Below are 17,142 nucleotides of genomic sequence, written 5' to 3'. Positions count from 1 at the left end.
AACAACAATTCAGCTTATATTGACGAGTTGTTTTTAATACATTAGAATTCATACACAAGATTCATATTCTCATTTAACAAAAATATATAACCTTTGCCCTACATGTAGGTCTGTGTTAGTAGGTGCTGTTTCACAAATCTCCCAATTGTTTTCGTGCCCCTTCTTGGTAAAGCCAATTGATTGGCTCAATTTCGAAATCTGAATTCTTTCACACTATTATAATGTTAAAGTTCCTATGAATGACAGACACGATAGTGAGCTAACCTTAATGAAGGTGTCAATGGGCTGGGTGTAAACTTGACCTTTGACCCCTCCGTTGGATGCATCTTCATCGAGTACTACGGGCCATTCAGAAGTTTAATATCAACAGTTCTAAAAAAATTATATTTCAAATAATTCTGATTAAAATGACTTTCCAAATATCTATTATCTTTTAATACAAAGTATGCCTAAAATAAATCATATTTAGATCATCATTCACTAATAACTTTATCTGTCTCCACACTTACCCATCTTTTTTGAAAACCACATGTTGTGTGTGACAGGTCTTTTTGAATGGCCAAAGCACGAGTTAAAATCAAAGGTGGGGGGGGGGGGGCTCGGTTAAGGTTAGATCGCATCCCCAAGGGACAAAAAAAAAATTATGACCAAACAGCTTCAAATTCTTTTGCTCTTTTGATTAAGTTTTTTCTTTTAATAACTATTTTATTCTGTGGTTTTATAATTGTTTTCTTTGTAATTGCTTTTTACCTAAATGCTGTGTAAGGCCTAGCATTATAAGGCACTTTATAAATACATATTAATTATAGCCTATACTTTTATTATTATCAATACAATTCACCAATAATTAATTGTTTCTAGCCTCTCTGGTTTCTAACAAGAAAATATAATAAGCTGTTAATTTCTATTGAATAATAATATTGCAGTTGCATTTCCTGCTTTGTATTTGTTCCAAATCAGCTTCAGTAATAGTCTCTGACAAAGAAATGTACAATCTCTTCAGTTTATGCAGCCTCCCCATTAGGGAAATTATGCAATCTCCCGTAAACTTCATACTACTTCCCCCTAGGTCCAGCTCTTGTAGATTTGGTAGCGTACTCAGGGATCCGACAGAAAAATCTGTTAATGAATCACAATCTTGAACAAGGAGTGACTCTAACTGTTTCAGTTGGCGACATATAAAATGCATGTCATCATCAGTGACGTTAGTCCGGCAGATATCTAAGTGTGTTAAATGTGTAAGATGCTCGGACATGGTAACAAAGCCCTCGTGTTTGACTCGGTAGCAGCTGGAAAAACTCAACCTCTCGAGTTTCCCTCCTCCGGGAATCGAGGCGAGATCTTTGAGGTCCTCGTTGCAGAATCTTGTGGACCTCTCAACGTTAAGGGTGTGCAGATGGTCAAATCGACCTTTGTCAACAGCGGACTTGAACCAGCCAAAGGTTGTCTGGCATCGCTTGAGTTTCAGTATTTTCAGCGTCGGAGGCAAGTTTCCTGAATCGATGTTGGCCAGCATGGCATCTTCAATATGGAGCTCCGTTATGTTTGGGCAGCGTTCAAAGAGATCCTTCAGTACTGCATTGGAGATGCACTCCGTGTTCTTGATGGAGTTCATGAAACCTCGAAGATGAAGAGTTTTCAGGGCGTCTGTAAAGTAACATCGAATGATCTTCCATGTTGACTGGAGGTTGACACGGAATGAGCTGAGGTCAACAAACTTCCACAGTTCCTTCTCACGCATGAGGTGGTACCATGCTTTGCAAACTCTGAGAAAACAATGACAAAATCAAAGAAAACACTTGAATGTATAATAATAATAAAAATAATAATAATAATAATGAAACTTATTTTAAAAAGTGCACAAATCCATGAAAGTGCTCATGGCGCTAAAAAAGCACACAAACAATAACATTAAAATAATATATAATAAAACAAATTAAAACGTAAGCCTAATGTATGTAAAATTGTAATGTAGGCTTACAATTATGTGTAGATGATCTTTTCAAAAGTTAAGCCTAGGGTTTTGCAATATACCTTCTCTGAATAAGGACAAAGGGTTCTAATCTAATGGATGGAATCTCTGGATTGGATCTAAGACAGCCAACTACTTTGGACTGTTGGTTATGGATCCGTTGGTTATTGCGTCAAAAATTTGTTTGTATTGTATTGTCTATTGATTGTAATTATAATTATTAATTGTATTAAACTATTTTTTAAATGTAAGCTCAGAAAATTTGCCAACATAATCATACATACCTCGCAGCTTTACATTTCTCTTTTACCTCCAAAAAGGAGAAAATCCTGACCATTACACTGACTGGAATAGAATCCATTATGTTGTTTCAAAGACAGATAATTCATTGACATTGGCTTAGAACGGTAGAATATTTAGAGACAACCAACTGTTTACTTCCGGCAACATAAACACGATTACCAACTCGCCCGATAAAGTACTCGTAGCTGGATCAACAGTACAGAAGACGAGTTTGTACGGGGCGACTTTGCAGACAGAAAAGAACTTGCGGGGACGAGCGAATGTGAGCGGCACGATAAGGGGAAGAAGCTGGTGTCAGAATATGCAACAAATGTTTATTTTGAGAACGAAGTTGCTTAGCTCCAAAATGGCCGTCATGTAAACACATTTTTGACGGTGTTGCCATGACTCAAGAGCTTTGAGAAGGAATATAAGTTCTTCGTTTTGAACATGGTAAGTATTTGTTGAGTTCGTTAATTTTTTTATTTTAAAAACCGATTTTCTATTGATTCAAACATGTAGTTACTAGATAAATCTGCCGTAGTTACCCTCCTCTCCAGTCCAAGTCCCCGATCTTCCGTTCGTAAAAGAAATTATGACTGCTGTTTTTTTGTGTGTGTGCGAACGTGCGAACAACGGCCAAGACAGTCAACTCTAACAACAAAGTTTACTTTAAGTTACACGAGGACAAAGCTAATTCTGATCTCCAAAATGTTAAATTAAAAATAATTTTGAAACTGGATAGAGTAAACAGGTAAACAGATATTTTAAGAACGAATAGTTTAATGAATGTTGACGAAGTAAAGTATTGTTTTTAAAACCCTTTCTTTTTTGTCAAACTCCCACGTTTTGAATGATATTTGTATAATAAAAGTACTTGTAAGAAATAGACACATGAATGTTGCTAATGCTAATTAATAAATTTATCAATTATTAATTGTGAGTTGTTTCAATTCCAACAAGTCTCCTCGTCCGTCAACAGGTGACAGTCAATGATGATGACATCTTAAAAGCCATCTTGCAATGAGGATTGCAGCAGAAGGTGGTGAACTTTTGTGAATTTAAGTATTGAAGAAACTCCGTTCACATGGTAGTGTGAAGTCACATCAAAATGCATTCAAGGGCGCACATGCTTCTTGAGAAGGAGTACTTCCTCCTGCAAAAACAGCCAGCTTGGGTAAGTAGTAAGCCTGGGCAACTGGTGCGACTCGTTGCTTTGTCAAGTCGCAACAACCATTTTCAATTACTTGGTTAATCATGTCGCCATGGCTTGTACAAAAATAGGCGCAACTACATGTACTGCAAAAATAGGCTCCCTGTTTGGCTCATAACTATTCATGAAATTGACCAGAAACCAAATAAAGACTATGTATTTATACCGAACTAAACGTTGTTATCTGCAGGGAATTGAAGCTGAACCTTTGAGAGATGACAGTTTGTTTGAATGGATGGCGACCATTAAGGGTCTAAAGGACACCATATGGGAAGGTGAGTGACTACTAAGCCTTGTACATTTATTTTAGTCTGAGTTCAGAGTTATTAAGGTCTAGTCCAAGTCACAAGTCACAAGTCAAGAGGAGGGCAAGCCCTAGTCACGATTCCTTTTACATGTTTCATACATGTAGTTGGAATGTCTGTCACTCGTACCCAAGTCACTCCGTACCCAAGTCACGTACATGAATGAGTTGGGTACGGTTCTTTGAGACGAAGGAAACAATTTGAAACTAACCTTCGGTTTTGGTTTTGGTTTTTTTCAAACCAAAGTTGGGAATTCGTTTTTAAAACGGCAAACGTAGTAGTTTATGGAGGAAAATTTATGTTCACTATTTTCACTATCATGAAACTGGAGTAATAACCCCTAGTGGATATTCCACATGCAAGACTGCGGGCCGAGGCGGGATTCGAATCGGGATCCACTGAGGTGAAAGGTAGTGTGGAAACTATTTTAGCCAATCTGATTGCACTTGATTTTATTGTAATTTTGTTACAGGTGGAGTTTTTGCAGTAAATCTGAAGTTTGATGAAAATTTCAACAACATTCCACCGTCAGTGCGATTCCACACTGTTCCATTCCACCCAAATAGTAAGTGTTAAAGACACTGGACACTATTGGTAGTTGTCGAAGACTAGTCTTCTCACTTGGTGTATCTCAACATATGCATACAATAACATTTAAAAGTTTGAGCTCAATGTGTCGAAGTTGCGTGATACTAATCAAAGGAAAAAAAAACCCCTGTTTCACCATTGTAACACGAAGTTGTGTGCTTTCAGATGCTTGATTTCGAGCCCTCGAATTCTAAATCTGAGGTCTCAAAATCAAATTTGTGGAAAATTACTTCTTTCTCAAAAACTACGTCACTACAGAGGGAGCTGTTTCTCACAATGTTTTATACTATCAACCTCTCCCCATTTCGCGTAATCAAGAAAGTTTTTATGTTAGTAACTATTTTGAGTAGTTACCAATAGTGTCCACTGCCTTTAAGAAAGGGAACATTTTATTTAGGAGTGATAGAGGCTAGTGTTATGAAACTTTGTTGGTTTATGTTGTGAAAAGTTTACTTTGAGCTAGTTTTTCAATCTGGGTGTATAAATGTTTGATAAATACGTTCAGGCCTTGCTTCTTCATTGTTGTTCTTTGTTACAACTTGCAGTTGATATGAACACAGGCCAGCCCTGTGTGGACTTCCTAGACGATTACAGCATTTGGAAGGAATCTTACAGTTTACTATCGATTCTACTAGCAATACAGGTAATTTACACAATGCATTTTCTTATACATTTTTGTTATGCACCACTGCAAACAGTTTAAAATAGTTTTCAAAAGTCCCCCATAAACACTGTTTCTGCCTTTAGCCCATGTGCCCACTTGCCTGAATATCTGAGATATAAGTTAAAGACACTTGACACTAATGGTAAGTGTGAAAGACCAGTCTGCTCACTTGGTGTATCTAAACATATGCATAAAATAACAAACCTTTGAAAATTTGAGCTCGATTGGTCGTCGAAGTTGTGATATAATAATGAAAGAAAAACACCCTTGTCACACAAAGTTGTGTGCGTTTAGATGTTGATTTCGAGACCTCAATTTCTGAATCTGAGGTCTCGAAACCAAAAACTACTTCACTTCAGAGGGAGCCGTTTCTCACAATGTTTTATATCATCAACCTCTCCCCATTACTTGTCACCAAGAAGGTTTTATGCTAATAGTTATTTTGAATAATTACCAATAGTGTCCACTGCCTTTAACCAAGTAAACCACTGATTTCATGATGACTAGAATAAGTATTGTCGTCTTGTGGCTGACTTAAAATTTATTACTTTGTGCAATGCAACTTTTATAGATGTTTGAACCAGTGTTTGTATGAGATAATAAGCCCTCTTGTGGGAGCCGTGCTAAGTTGCCTTTCGAGATGATCATCGAAAACGAAACCAACAAACAAAAAGTTGTGTCCAAACCTGGAAGCAATTAATTTTGAATCATCATCTTTCTCTCTCTATGTGATTTTCCCACCCAGTGTCTCCTGTCCAACCCAGTTCTAAAGAATGCAGTCAACCAAGATGCATGCAGCATCTTATTGGAGACCCCAGACTTGTACAGACAAATGGTTGTTGACTGCGTGAGTGCTAGCCAACGTGTTCTTGGTAAATATAATACTAATAATAATAATAATAATAATAGTAGTGGCTTGTTATGTAGCGAGCATATCCGTCCATCACTCAGTGATGCAAAAGGCACTTTAACATGCAGTATTTCCCCTGCAAGGTATGTGGGGCTGCGCTTTAATTATGAGACTCACTCCTTTTACATAGCACCATGTAAAGTTTACAAGGTGCTGTGGCGCAATAAGCAGCCAATCAAACTAGAAACACGGGGATGAACCCCTTCTCTTTTTGATAAGTGTATGCACTGGGTTCTTTTACGTGCGTCACACAACACACGGGACCAATGGCTTAACGTCCCATCCTAAGGACGAAGCGTCATGGGTGGCTTGCTTAGGAACACAAGTGTCACGACTGGGACGGATCAAGACACCAGGGTTTGAATTTGGTGCTCTTAACCGCTTGGCCATGACACATCACTGGAGTGCTTGTAAAGTAAATGTAATTTCACTAAATGTTGTTGACTAGCATGCCGCCTGGGGCCAATTGCATGGCTCTGTGATCACAATTCTCTAAATGTTGTTGACTAGCATGCCGTCTGGGGCCAATTGCATGGCTCTGTGATCACCATTCTCTAAATGTTGTTGACTAGCATGCCGTCTGGGGCCAATTGCATGGCTCTGTGATCACCATTCTCTAAATGTTGTTGACTAGCATGCCGTCTGGGGCCAATTGCATGGCTCTGTGATCACCATTCTCTAAATGTTGTTGACTAGCATGCCGTCTGGGGCCAATTGCATGGCTCTGTGATCACCATTCTCTAAATGTTGTTGACTAGCATGCCGTCTGGGGCCAATTGCATGGCTCTGTGATCACCATTCTCTAAATGTTGTTGACTAGCATGCCGTCTGGGGCCAATTGCATGGCTCTGTGATCACCATTCTCTAAATGTTGTTGACTAGCATGCCGTCTGGGGCCAATTGCATGGCTCTGTGATCACCATTCTCTAAATGTTGTTGACTAGCATGCCGTCTGGGGCCAATTGCATGGCTCTGTGATCACCATTGTTCGCTTACTGTGCTTACTGTGCAAGCAACAAATTTACACACAGAAAAAATGGCTGTAGTTTCACAGGATGTATGCTAGTTTTTAACAAGCCTGCCAGGACATCCTACAGGCTATCCTGCTTTCACTCACCTTTTCTGCGGTAACTCTTTATTGCGTCCTACTTCTGGGCACATGGCATAGTGATAACATTCTCTCATTGTTCTCATTTTTACAGCTGGGGAGAATCTCCAAGCTGATGATGCAAAGGTGCGTTTTGATAAAACGGAAGACGGTCTCGTTGACAAGCCTATTACATCCCAAGGGAGGTTAGCAAAGGTATCTTTTGATGAATACCTGACAACCTGGAGTGGTATAGCTACGAGCAAGGCGCAGGCTAACATGAAAAATCCATGTGAGTTTGGACATTAACCTTAGCAATGCTTTACAGGCAGTGGACACTTATGTTAATTACTCAAAATAATTATCAGCATAAAACCTTTCTTGGTAACACGTAATGGGGAGAGGTTGATAGTATAAAACAATGTGAGAAATGGCTTCCACTGAAGTAATGTAGTTTTCGCGAAAAGAGGTACTTTTCCACGTATTTGATTTCGAGACCTCAGACTTAGAATTTGAGGTCTCGAAATCAACCATCTAAATGCACACTTCTTCTCCTTGTGTTACAAGGGTGTTTTAGTTTTCTTCCATTATTCTCTCGCAACTTCAACGACCAATTGAGCTCAAATTTTCACAGGTTTGTTATTGTATGCATATGTTGAGATACACCAAGCGAGAAGACAGGTCTTTGACAATTACCAATAGTGTCCAAGGTCCTTAAAGAGTGTGTGCCGTATTACCTTATCCATTAGGTCATGTATGTGTGCAGAGCCACAATCATGTGTACACTTTTTGTCATAAAGACGCCAATTAAACAACAGATAAATATTAAGCAACTCTGTGCAGATCTTTTGTTTGACAAACTCAAGCACTTTTAATTCATAATTGATTCAATGACTGTTAATAAATATAAAAATAACATAGAGTTAACCACTACATCAAACTGTTGTTCATAAAATGGACACAAACATTTTGTACCTACAAATGTGGCTGTGCACAAATTTGTTGGGTGTCAGGGGCATGATGGTAACCCCACCCCCCCCCCCCCCCTTTTCATTGTGTACTTGGAATCTCAGGAGTTCTTCAGAGGATTTATTTTTACTTTATTTATTTATTATTATTATTATTATTATTATTATTATTATTATTATTATTTTTTTTTTTTTTTTTTGGGGGGGGGGGGGTACTTCTGTTTAAGAGAAAAATTTTTTTTTTTTTTTACAAAACAGGAACCTATTTTCTGATAAAATGAGCTTTGTACTTAGCAAGCATCTTCCCATGAGAAAAAAAAAAAAATCCATCAGTAACTTATCCTCAATGATTTTCCCTCCTGACTTTATCCTGGTATAGTTCAGCCTTCTTCCTTAACAGTGGTCCACTCATAATATGCATAAAATAACAGACCTGCAAGATAATGATGAAATAAAAAACACCCTTGTCACATAAAAGTTGTGTGCTTTCAGATGCTTGATTTCGGCACCTCAAAATCTAATTCTGAGCTCTTGAAATTAAATTCTTGGAAAATTACTTGTTACTTCAGAGGGAGCCGTTATTCACAATGTTTTATACTGTCAACAGCTCCCCCTTACTTGTTACTAATAACTATTTTGAGTAGTTACCAATAGTGTCCACTACCTTTAAGGGGAAACTCTGTAGTTTTGAAAAGGGGCCTTTAATTAATGACGTTTTTTGTGTGTTCCACTTTGACAGTGTTGGAAGCAATCAAGAATAATCCCAAGATGCAGACAGCACACTTTGGGCTACCTCTAGAGGAGCTTCAACAACACATGAAAAAACAACTTCAAGAGTAAGTCACTGCATCAAACCCATTCAATGATAGCTTTGTGCCATAAGCACAACCTCAGTTTTTTAAAACTGTTACGCCAAAAAAGCGCAACATCCCTGTTTGGTGAACCAAATGTGTTGGTCACGACTATTCACGAAAACACAATTTACTTATGAAACTCAATCAGACATCAGTGACACAATCCTTCAATCCTTTCAGCTTGAATTTTGATATAATGCACCTGCGGCAAACATTGGCACAATGCATCTTGAGATTAAAAAATTAGTAACAACTGGTGTCGTAGTCTCGACTATGAGGTGCGACTAGTCAGTAGTATATTTCACTAGTCACCCAGGTCTAGTGTTAAGGAAGAACCTAGCCCTGGCGGCCTTACACTTTCGTTTTGTACTACAGTTACGTCCTGGACATCAGGGTAAATTTCTGGGGCGGAAAATTTTCACAGCTTCATAACTCAAATCTTACCTGCAAGAAAGCACCAATTTCAACAGGTTCACATTCCATGGCAGCATGTGTTTTTCTGCGGTGGGTTTTGATCGTCATATATTCTTCACAAATCCGTCATTTTCATGAAATAATGCAGCTCCCAACGTTAAGGAATACCCATTTTTGTCCGTACTCTCACAGTCTGCCGTTTGTACGCAAGACGCGCGACGCGCACATTTTTGAATTGTGTTGTTAACGCTGTGTGCAGTCAAGATACGGTGACCAAGAATTCATGCGTCTAAGCTTGCATCATGCGTCTTGCACGCGAATGTATACGCGTACGCACGACAACAGACAACACTGTGAGAAAACGATCGAAACGGGAATTTTTTAACGTTGGAAGCTGCATTATTTCACAAAAATGACGGATTTGTGAGGAAAATATGAGGACCAAAACCCACCGCAGAAAAATGTATGCCGTCATGGAATGTGAATCTGTTGAAATTAATGGCTTGTTGCAGGTAAGATTTAAGTTATGAAGCTGTGAAATTTTTCCGCCCCAGAAACGGGCCTCAATACTTAGGACTCTGTTCCTGTGTACAGAGAAAGAGTCCTATATAGGGCTAAGGAAGAACCCTGACATTAGTACGTACATGTAATTTGCTTACAGTTTGGTTGGCAAAAATTAATGGGCGCATAGTGCATGTTTTATCTCACCCCATGTCTGTGCTTCACACAGTTGGTGCTTCATACGGTTGCATCATCATTACTGGTATACGGTTGCATCATCATTACTGGTCCGAAGAGGCCCGTGAGATATAAGAAAAACAATGTCGTGCACAATAGTAAGGAATGTTGTCTACCCAGTAATGGCACCCATATGATTGTCGTTTGGTTTGGTCTATCGAGTCAAATGTTGCAAGATGTGGGACAAGTGACACAATGTTTCCATAGTAACATGACCGATCTTGATGAGCAGTCAAAGACCTTTATAAATATTGGTGGCAGAAGTATTTTTGACATGTTAAAAGATCAAGTCTGACATCACGTTGTCATGGCAACGTAGCAGATGTTTCAACACTGCTGCAGTAAGCCGCTGCAAAAAAAAAGTGGAAATGTGACAGCAAATTTCTGTAGAAACACATCTTACGTTTTTTTTCATCGAGTCAGAATTCAGGGTTAAGTAACTAATCAAGATCCTCTTTTTGAATGGGCTGTAACCGTTGTCTTATATGATGGTGATCAGTGATTCAGACTTTGTGAAAAAGGAGAGCAATATTTTGAGACCCGGCCCAAGATCTTGGAGCAGCTTTAGCACAAAAAAGCTAAGCACAGCATTTGTGCTTACCAGATTATGGTTACCTGCCTCATTTCACACATTATTATCTGTGACTGGTATCCTGTTCATTTCTGCTTCATGTGCTTTATTGATATACTATGCTAAATAAATTATGTTTGCTTTAAAAGCAGCTCTGTGACATTGGGTCCAGTTGATTGGGTTTTCTCATAGGCCAAAAGTCAAAGAGCTGGATGAGGAAAAAACAAGCTTAGCTCAATTTTGCTTTCCAGAATGATGGGTACCACCCAAATTACAATGTCATGTGTGCTGTTTTCAAAAAATGGTTCCCCGCTTATTTTTCTCGGCAAAAAAATTATTAACCGATTATGTTCTGTTTTGTTTTAAAGAAATTAGTCTGCCATGGGCCCAACTTCACAGAGCTGCAAAACACAAGAAGTAGCTCAGCACAACAAAAATATGCTTACTGGACTTAAGTTACCAGCCAAAGTACAGTGTCACATGTACAATCTGTCACTGGTATCTTGCTTATTTGTACTGAGCAGAAAGTTGCTAAACTTAAATCTCTGCTTAAGCAGCTCTTTGAAATTGGGCCCTGATTGTATGCATGTTTGTAAGTCACAATTAAATTTTGGTTTTACCCTTACCCTTATGTGTGTAGCACTATATACCCAGTATGCTCCTGATTCCTGTAAAAAAAATCATAGGAATTTTTACTTGGGTTTGATTTGAACCCACAACCCTTGCAATTCTAGAGCAGTGTCATACCAACTAGACCACCGAGATTGCCGATAGATAGAGGGTACAGCAAGGATATAATAGACTTGTTTTGCTTTCGATTTGGCAGGCACAATTCTTTGATGTATGGAAATTTCACATCGAAACCCGACAAGAAAGATTCACAGGATAAGAAACTAGACCACATCAACAAGATGAGGAAGATCTACCTGCCGTCACGGAAGATAGGTGAGGAAAAGTTCCACATCCTGACGTCCCCAATCAGATTCCCCCCTTGTTGAGATTCCCTCGGGAGAACTAACCGCAGCTGCTCTGAAAGTCTAATATTTCCAATGAGTAAATTATCTCGGGAAATATTCAATATTTTGAAAGCGAATTTAAAATTCATCTCAGCTGAGCAGTCTCTGGTGACTTTTCTTGTCGTGGTTTCTGTTAAAGGGAGACTTTGTCGAATTTGTTGTTGTCATGACTGATATGTTTGTAAGTCATTACATCACAAGTGCCTGCATCTGCTGTACTTGCACTGCTTTAAAGGCAGTGGACACTATTGGTAAATGTCAAAGACTAGCCTTCACATTCGGTGTATCTCAACATATGCATAAAATAACAAACCTGTGAAAATTTGAGCTCAATCGGTCATCGAAGTTGCGAGATAATGATGAAAGAAAAATAACCCTTGTCACACAAAGTTGTGTGCGTTTAGATGGTTGATTTCGAGACCTCAAGTTCTAAATCTGAGGTCTCAAAATCAAATTCGTGGAAAATTACTTCTTTCTCACAAATTATGGCACTTCAGAGGGAGCCGTTTCTCACAATGTTTTATACAATCAACCTCTCCCCATTACTCGTCACCAAGAAAGGTTTTATGCTAATAATTATTTTGAGAAGTTACCAATAGTGTCCACTGCTTTTAACTACTTCAGGCTCAAAAGTTTCCAATTGCTTATGTGTACTTGTACCAACAATTACCCATTTTATCACTCAAGGGCCTTTTTTATGACAGCAACTGATCATTCTGACGGGACCTGGAGACTTTTCAAAACAAAACATTACCAAAAAGCTCCATTATTTAAAGTAAGAGGCTAGAAATATATCATCATTTTAACATGACAGCTCACACCTGTTATCTCCATGTAATTCCTTCAAAACAGTGAGTGGACCTAATTGGATCATGCACAAACCAGTTGGGCTGCTAACTTCTGCCCCAAAAAGATTAAAGGAACACGTTGCCTTGGATCGGTCGAGTTGGTCTTTGAAAAACGTTTGTAACCGTTTTTTATAAAATGCATATGGGTAGAAAGATGTTGTAAAAGTAGAATACAATGATCCACACAAACATGCCTCGAAATTGCGTGGTTTTCCTTTAACCTCGTCGACTAACACGTCGGCCATTTATGGGGGTCAAAATTTTGACTCCCATAAATGGCCGACGGTGATAGTTCGCACAGTAGAAGGAAAACCACGCAATTTCGAGGCAAACTTGTGTGGATCATTGTATGCTACTTTTAAAACATCTTTCCAACCATATGCATTATATAAAAAACGGTTACAAACGCTTTTGTTTTGACCAACTCGTCCGATCCAAGGCAACGTGTTCCTTTAACTGCAGATACATTACGTTTAATGACCCACGTAATTCAATGTAAACACACCCACCCTTGAAAAGTATGTTGTATGGTGTTGTTGTGGCGAAACTCAGTACATCTTTATTGGAGCTTTTATAAAGAATGTGAAGGCAGGTCCAACAAAACATATTTTTATACAGTACTCGGATCCTCAAGGGAATTGTGAGCTTAATGCATTTCGTATGCGCTTTTCTTAATCGTTGGAGTCAGTATTAATGAAGTGAGCGCGGCTTACTCTAGAATTATGCTACACTTATGAACAGAATAGCCAAGTACCGACTCCAAGTATGACGTAAAACTGAGCTCAGATAACAGTATGCACTCTGAGCGGGTGTAATTGGAAATAAATTGCATTTTTATTATTACAACGCTCGGCTGATGATTTGCACTTGTTACATCCTGCAAGAAGTCTTTGACTTGCACAACAACGATCATGAATTAATAGATGTTAAATTTGCATCGGGGATAAAGAATATTAATTTTTGGTTTTTACCCATATACACCGATGTGTGTAGCACTGTATACTCAGTACTCAGTACTGAGTATACAGTGCTACTACTCAGTACTCAGTACTGAGTATACAGTGCTACACACATCGGTGTATATGGGTAAAAACCAAAAATTAATAACGATCATGAAATTATCTCAAGGGTGAATTTCTTTGACTCAGGGAGGGCTCGGATGTTACACTGGACACAAGGCCAGTGGTTTTGGAATTGGGCCAGTAAACTCAGGACCAGACAAATCCGCAGAGCCAAATTTCATGAAGCCTGTAAGCACAAAAACTTGCTTTGCATGAAATTTCTTCCTCGATAAAAACAGGATTACCAACCATCTTTCCACATGATTTTCAGGATAAGCAAGCAACAACTGAATACCAGTAACAAGCAATATTCTTCGGACTGATGATACCAGAGCCTACATCTGTATGGACTGTAAAAGGGGGTAACCCTGTTTCAGCCCTAGGAGTAGGTGGTAAAGGCCTCTGGACAAAAATAATTGTGTCCCACACATTCAAGTGGCCTTCAGGCCTTGTGTGTCTGGCGACTTGCATAAAAAAATAAAAAATTGGGCCCTGGTTTTTCAGTTGAATGGTAATACCTTAAGACTGTGTAAGATCATTTTCAAATGTTGGCTCTGAGTCCGATAAAAATACATGTACCTTTCAATTCTATTCTAGGATGTATACTTAAACCAAGTAGTTGAAAAAACGGTAGTGTCGACTCGACTAAGCAATCAATAGTCGCGACTGCGATACTAGTCGTACTAGTTGCCCAGGCTTAATGAAGAGTGTGTTTTCTTTGTTGCTACAGCCCCACCGCCCTCTACCGCCCAAAGTGAGATAGGTGATCCATGGGAGAAAGATGTGGATGACCTGGTGGAGTGGACGGCCAATCTGGACGAGGAAGAGTTAGAATGACAACGGGTCAACTTACAGTTAAAGTTTTCCATATTCTAGTTGTACCTCATCCCAGCAGAGAAATGCTCCACAAAATAACAAGTCTGCAGAGTACATGCTCGGTTTAAAGACTCGGGCCGAAACCCAATTATTTGCTGTAGCTGGATCACCACGTTAAAGGCACTGGACAAGTTTGATACTATCAACAGCTCTCCCTTGCTCTTTACCAAGTAAGTTGTTATGCTTATTTTTTGTAAGTGTTCAGTGCCTTTAACAACATTGCAAAGACAGCTTTAGCTTAGATTTGAATATAGTCTAGTACAATGACTTGCCTAGTCACAGTGTACCGCTTAGATTTGAATTCCATAGACATTTGTTATGTCAAATGGTATACATGTACCAACCTCCAGATGAGCAAACCCTGGTACCACTGTGCCATATATATTCATTCAAAATCTTGTGTTGTGTTCGCCGTCTCTTGCTTGCCCCGAATCATTTGCACAACAACTGTCTTGATAGTGTGAGGAATTCACAATTAAGCAGTAACTTGTGACTAAGCAAGTCATTGCACCAGATTCTTTAAATTGAATCTCACTTGAAACAAATTGCTTATTCCACTGCAGTCGCAGTCATATACTGTAGTATGCCTTACAAGAATATACACTTAGCAAAATATCAATTAGTGAAATGGTTTCAGAATACGTTGATTTAGCTGGTCATCGATATTTGCTGAGAAAATGTTTCTGTGCTTAGGATTTTTTGTGTTCTTTAGCTTCTTGATTTAGACCTTCAAAGTATAGTGAATACAAAAAAAACATTTTCTAATGTTTTTTTCTTCAAAGTGTGTTTTAAGTTTTAGCCAAGGCATTTTCTTTAAAAGGGAAGGGTGTTTATTTTTGTGAGTGGTTTATTTTCCTTTTTTTAGACACTTAATATAATGTATATTTGATTTACTTGTACATAATCGATTTAAAACTTATAAATATTTGGAATAAACTTTACACCGTCCTGAAAAAAGGGTTACTTTTTATGTACAATTTATTTCAAGTCTTGTCGCAGATGAGGTAAAAAATAAAATTGTTTTATTGCATGTAACTCTAGTTGCTGACAGTAACAACTGTTACCTTATGTATTTTTCTCTATGTGACAATTTAAGGGACGGTTTGTTTAATCTCTCTTTTTAACCCGTTTGAGATTGCATTTTTTGTTTGCAGAAATAGATGGCACAAACTAACTAGTTCTTCATTTGATGTGACAAAATTTAATTAGTGGGGACGTTTCTTTCAGAAAGTTTTTTCCCCTATTGAATTCCTTCATAGTAGGCTACGGTCGAAGAAAAAGGATTATCACCCGAACAGATGAAGGACTTCAGTAAACTAACATAACAAGTCTCTGCACAAAAGCGTACTCTTCGAACTTGATCAGATTGGAATTCAGTCGAGAGGGTTATCTATCTCTCCAAATGCAGTGTTTTGTTACTTGACGAGTCCGTCAACCCACTCTTTTCACCCTATTCGTCTCCCTCATCATGTTGATGTACACCTCACCAACCACTGCTTCCCTTCACGATGAATGTCAGATTTAGGTTGGCGCGGTTTCCCATTTCCACGTTGGAAAATAAAAGTGACAGCTCGCTCCACAAGTCCTTTCCCGCCGACACAAAAGCATTATGAGCTTTTTTGTTGCCCTTGAGCGCGAGGTTTGAATGCTGCTACTCTATCCAATGAATCACGCCCCTGGGGACAGGGTTGTCTTCACTAGAAACTACGGTTGTGTACTGTCGTCAAATAAGGTCAAAGTTCACCCATGTATCTAATCCCAGACGATCATCTTCAGGCTGGCTTTACCCGTCTCTCTAAGGAGTGACAACACATGGTTGATAAAGAAACGCATAGCTGGTATCATGTGATAGCAGCCATCATGCCAATAATAAAGCGCGCTCAGCGTGTGTTGTTACCGTTTGAAGAGCTGACAGAAGTCTTCACATTTTCCCGCCGGCAACAAACATGAGCACTTGTTTAATTCCGCCATAATTCCACTCCTATACTCCCGTGGGGGGCTTCGGGAAAAAAAAGAAGAAAAAAACGAGTTGACGGTGAGTCTCCGCGATCCGGATATTTGATGCTGGAGTTGGAAATTCTATCCCTTCTAAGACTTATCCGACTACTGCTGATATACGACCCGTTTTTTCTTCTTCTTGCGTTCTGTGTCAACTGCCTCTTTGGAAAATATTCATTCAAAATATTTTGACCGATGGCTTTTTTCTTTCTAGGGGAATTGTCCTTCTTGACTTTATGTAGTGTGAACACATGGAGCCGCAAATCGGTAATTATTGGGCACGGGCCTCGTATTGGTTTCCAGCCTGCCTAATTTTTGTTTTCTTAGTGATTTTGTTTGGATTTGTAACACAACGTCATAGACAAAGAGCTGTGTCTTAAGGGATGGTAGTTTTCTTTGAGCACATAGTCGCTGGAAGCCATTTTAGGGCCATAAGCATGCAGCACAACCCAATGTGCATTCTAGTCTTGCACCCTGTACGTATGCGTACACGCGGTGTTTGAACGAAATGGCTGAATGGACACTGGCAGTTGTCAAAGACAGTCTTCCCACTCGGTGTATCTCAACATATACGTAAAATAACAAACATGTGAAAGTTGCGAGATAATAATGAAAGAAAAAACAACCTTCTCACACGAAATTGTGTGCTTTCGGATGCAAGTTGATTTCGAGACCTCATCTAATTCTGAGGTCTCGAAATCAAATTCATTGTAAGTTACTTCTTTCTTTAAAACTACGTTACCTCAGAGGGAGCCGTTTCTCACAAAGTTTTATACT

The 17,142-nt window shown here is 38.9% G+C and overlaps 2 protein-coding genes across 4 annotated transcripts; one reads left to right on the top strand and one right to left on the bottom strand.

Moving 5' to 3' along the window:
- Nucleotides 1-8: 8 nt before the first annotated feature.
- Nucleotides 9-2,469, bottom strand: LOC139945776 (F-box/LRR-repeat protein 12-like). Its single transcript, XM_071943192.1, has 2 exons — nt 2,257-2,469; nt 9-1,766 (listed from the first exon to the last, which is right to left on the bottom strand). Exons 1-2 carry the CDS (start codon nt 2,331-2,333, stop codon nt 905-907), a joined length of 939 nt encoding a protein of 312 aa, XP_071799293.1. The 5' UTR covers nt 2,334-2,469; the 3' UTR covers nt 9-904.
- A 127-nt stretch (nt 2,470-2,596) lies between these two features.
- LOC139945774 (ubiquitin-conjugating enzyme E2 U-like) lies at nt 2,597-15,324 on the top strand. 3 transcript variants are annotated; one of them, XM_071943189.1, is made up of 11 exons: nt 2,597-2,707; nt 3,237-3,431; nt 3,658-3,742; nt 4,245-4,337; nt 4,906-5,003; nt 5,770-5,896; nt 7,137-7,313; nt 8,729-8,825; nt 11,393-11,511; nt 13,579-13,680; nt 14,222-15,324. In XM_071943189.1, exons 2-11 carry the CDS (start codon nt 3,366-3,368, stop codon nt 14,326-14,328), a joined length of 1,071 nt encoding a protein of 356 aa, XP_071799290.1. In that variant the 5' UTR covers nt 2,597-2,707; nt 3,237-3,365; the 3' UTR covers nt 14,329-15,324. The 3 variants fall into 3 exon arrangements, with proteins under 3 accessions (XP_071799290.1, XP_071799292.1, XP_071799291.1); XM_071943190.1 differs by having other exon boundaries at nt 2,610-2,707; nt 3,218-3,431; XM_071943191.1 differs by lacking the exon at nt 13,579-13,680 and having other exon boundaries at nt 2,600-2,707.
- Nucleotides 15,325-17,142: the final 1,818 nt, after the last annotated feature.

This window comes from Asterias amurensis, chromosome 13 (genome assembly GCF_032118995.1).
Source record: "Asterias amurensis chromosome 13, ASM3211899v1".
NCBI classification, from domain to species: Eukaryota; Metazoa; Echinodermata; class Asteroidea; order Forcipulatida; family Asteriidae; genus Asterias; species Asterias amurensis.
This window is presented reverse-complemented; position numbering and strand designations above follow the sequence as displayed.

Excerpts from the sequence above, each read along its gene's own strand:
- LOC139945776 (XM_071943192.1), bottom strand. The coding sequence starts at position 2,333 with ATGGATTCTATTCCAGTCAGTGTAATGGTCAGGATTTTCTCCTTTTTG. Across the intron at positions 1,767-2,256 it reads GAGAAATGTAAAGCTGCGAG|AGTTTGCAAAGCATGGTACC; the intron begins GTATGTATGATT and ends TTGTTTTCTCAG.
- LOC139945774 (XM_071943189.1), top strand. The coding sequence starts at position 3,366 with ATGCATTCAAGGGCGCACATGCTTCTTGAGAAGGAGTACTTCCTCCTG. Across the intron at positions 4,338-4,905 it reads TGTTCCATTCCACCCAAATA|TTGATATGAACACAGGCCAG; the intron begins GTAAGTGTTAAA and ends TACAACTTGCAG. Across the intron at positions 8,826-11,392 it reads ATGAAAAAACAACTTCAAGA|GCACAATTCTTTGATGTATG; the intron begins GTAAGTCACTGC and ends TCGATTTGGCAG.